This window comes from Gekko japonicus, unplaced genomic scaffold, assembly GCF_001447785.1.
Source record: "Gekko japonicus isolate JY-2015 unplaced genomic scaffold, Gekko_japonicus_V1.1 scaffold632, whole genome shotgun sequence".
Lineage (NCBI taxonomy): Eukaryota > Metazoa > Chordata > Lepidosauria > Squamata > Gekkonidae > Gekko > Gekko japonicus.
In genome coordinates, this window is record NW_015172025.1 from 181,548 (window position 1) to 184,103 (window position 2,556).

A 2,556-nucleotide genomic window follows, 5' to 3' on the forward strand; every position below is an offset into this window, starting at 1 on the left:
TTACTGGCTAACAATATTCTCGCTGCCGTAAAGAAATAAACTATGAAGTATTTACTTGCCCTATTATGTGATATGGGTAGCATGTTTAATAGAGCAGTTTCTGGAGTAAATAATACCTGTATCCCCGTTATTTCAGTTATCAAACTATAGACTTTCTTCCAATATTTTTGAATTATATCACAATTCCACCACATATGTATATATGTTCCTACATTTCTTTTACATTTCCAACAGTTCCTATTCATATTTGGATAACATTTTGCTAATTTTTCGGGAGTCCAATGCCATCTGTAGAACATCTTATAGATATTCTCTTTATATGGAATTGCTTTCATTAGTTTTATTGAGTTCCACATCTTCTTCCATTGATCAATATTAATTGTTTTATGTAAGTCTTTCTCCCATGTTGACATTGTTCTTTTAATCTCTCCATCTGGTATGTAGTCTTCCATTAACAGCCGGTATATTTTCTGAATCAATTTGTCGCTGGATGACAACCATATTTTATCTAGTTCGTTTCTTTCACTGTAGAAGCCCCTCTTTTTATCCATTTTATATCTGGTGGTTAGTTGTGCCTTCTCCCACCATGAAAATTTAATGTTTTGTTTCAGCATTTGCTCTTCCGTTTTTAAGTTATTGGTTGAGTCCAATAATTCTTCATATGATAACATAAAGTTTTTTTCAACTATTGTTGAGATTGCAGAGGCTTCTATGGGTGCCACCCATTTTGGGGTTTTCGAATATAGTCGTGTTTTAATTTCTTTCCATATTATCATCAATGACCCTCTTATGGTATGTTGTAGAAAGTTTTTAATAATTTTAACATCTTCATACCATATATAATTATGCCAACCCATTAGAAGGTTATGACCTTCTAATTTCAATAATCTGTTATTTTCTAATGTTATCCAGTCCTTTATCCAAATTAAAGCAGCTGCTTTGTAATATAGTTTCCAGTTTGGCATTCCAAAGCCGCCTCTTTCTTTTTTATCCTGCATGTTCTTTCTTTTTATCCTCGCTTTTTTTTTATGGAATTTGGCAAAATATGCGATAAATTTGTATGGAGTGGTAAAAAAGCGAGGATAAAAAAATAATAATAATAAAAAAATGCTTGTCAGCCTCTTGATCTCATGGCAGCAACAGCTCTGCCCACCACAGTGAGCTTCTTCCTCCGGCTTGCTTCAGAGCGAGCTAATTAGGTCTCCCAGTGAGTTGCCGTCTCACTGGGACCTCAGCTCAAGCCCCCTGCCCCCCACTACTCCTTCCCTGGAGCGTGGGGTGGTCTCTGATTGTTCAGAGACCCTTTAAGTCTGAAGAAATGATCAGTCGCTCGGAGCTCAGCTCTCAAACGACTGCAGGCGCTGTGCCCTCCCATCCATCTCCTAGAGGAAATGTTCTTGATTTCATTTCTTTTTACACACCCCTGACCTGGATGGCCCAGGCTAGCCCAATCCCATCCACTCTCAGAAGCCAAACAGGGCCAGCCCTGATTAGTACTTGGGTGGGAGCCTACCGAGGAAGTCCAGGGCTGTTGTGGCGAGGCAGGCAATGGCAAACCACTTGCGTTCACCTCGTGCCTTGAAAACGCTACAGGGTCACCTAAGTCAGCTGCAACTCGACGGCATGTTCCACTACCGATTTTGCCACTTCTTTTGAGACTCTGTTGTTCATTTGTTCTATCTGTCTGTCTGTCTGCATCCTAAATCAACCTTATGGAATGGTGAAATTGCCTGTGTACCGTAACACAAGTGCCAGTCTGAGCTGCTTTGCTGCTGGACTGAATCACCAACACTTGAAGTTTCTTCAGCTGCTGGAGGAGGGACCTGGGAGACAATGAAGAAGAAGAGATTGGATTTATACATATTCTTTGAGGAGCTGTGGTGGCTCAAGTGGTTAAGACACTGAACTGCAGGCTGGAACGTCAGTAGTTCAGCAGTTCAAGACCCGCGTGCCGCAGCTCCTGCCAACCTAGCAGTTCGAAAGCAAGAAACTGCAAGTAGATAAATAGGTACCCCTTCGGTGGGAAGGTAACAGTGTTCCGTGCACCTCGGCGTTTAGTCATGCCGGCCACATGACCACGGAAACATCTTTGGACAGCGCTGGCTCTTCGGCTTGGAAACGAAGATGAGCACCGCATCCCTAGAGTCAGATTTGACTGGCTTTCGAGCAAGGGAAACCTTTGCCTTTACCTTTACCTTCACTTGGAGTCTCAGAGCAGCTTACAATCTCCTTTCCCTTCCTCTCCCCACAACAGACACCCTGTGGGGTAGATGGGGCTGAGAGAGCTCTTCCGACTGCTCGAGAACAGCTCTGAAAGAACTTGTCACTGACCCAAGGTCACAACCGCAGCTGCATGTGGAGGAGTGGGGAATCAAACCCTGTTCTCCCAGATCAGAGTCCACGCTCCTAACCACTACACCAAACTGGCTCTTGAAACAGACAGAGCCATCAGGGTCCTGGTAGAAAATAAGAGGTAGACAGTCTGTGGCCAAGAGGCCTTAAAGTTGCCCACCCCACCATGTTCCAAAGACCTTGATGTAAAATATCCTAAGCCGT

At 43.0% G+C, this 2,556-nt stretch overlaps 1 protein-coding gene across 1 annotated transcript in view; it reads right to left on the minus strand.

Moving 5' to 3' along the window:
* The window catches only part of CREB3L3 (cAMP responsive element binding protein 3-like 3), a 38,702-nt gene that overhangs the window by 4,624 nt on the left and 31,522 nt on the right, over positions 1-2,556 (minus strand). The window contains exon 8 of the mRNA XM_015420539.1: positions 1,739-1,823. Within this exon, the coding sequence (XP_015276025.1) occupies positions 1,739-1,823 (85 nt within the window). The remainder of the gene's footprint in view (positions 1-1,738; positions 1,824-2,556) is intronic.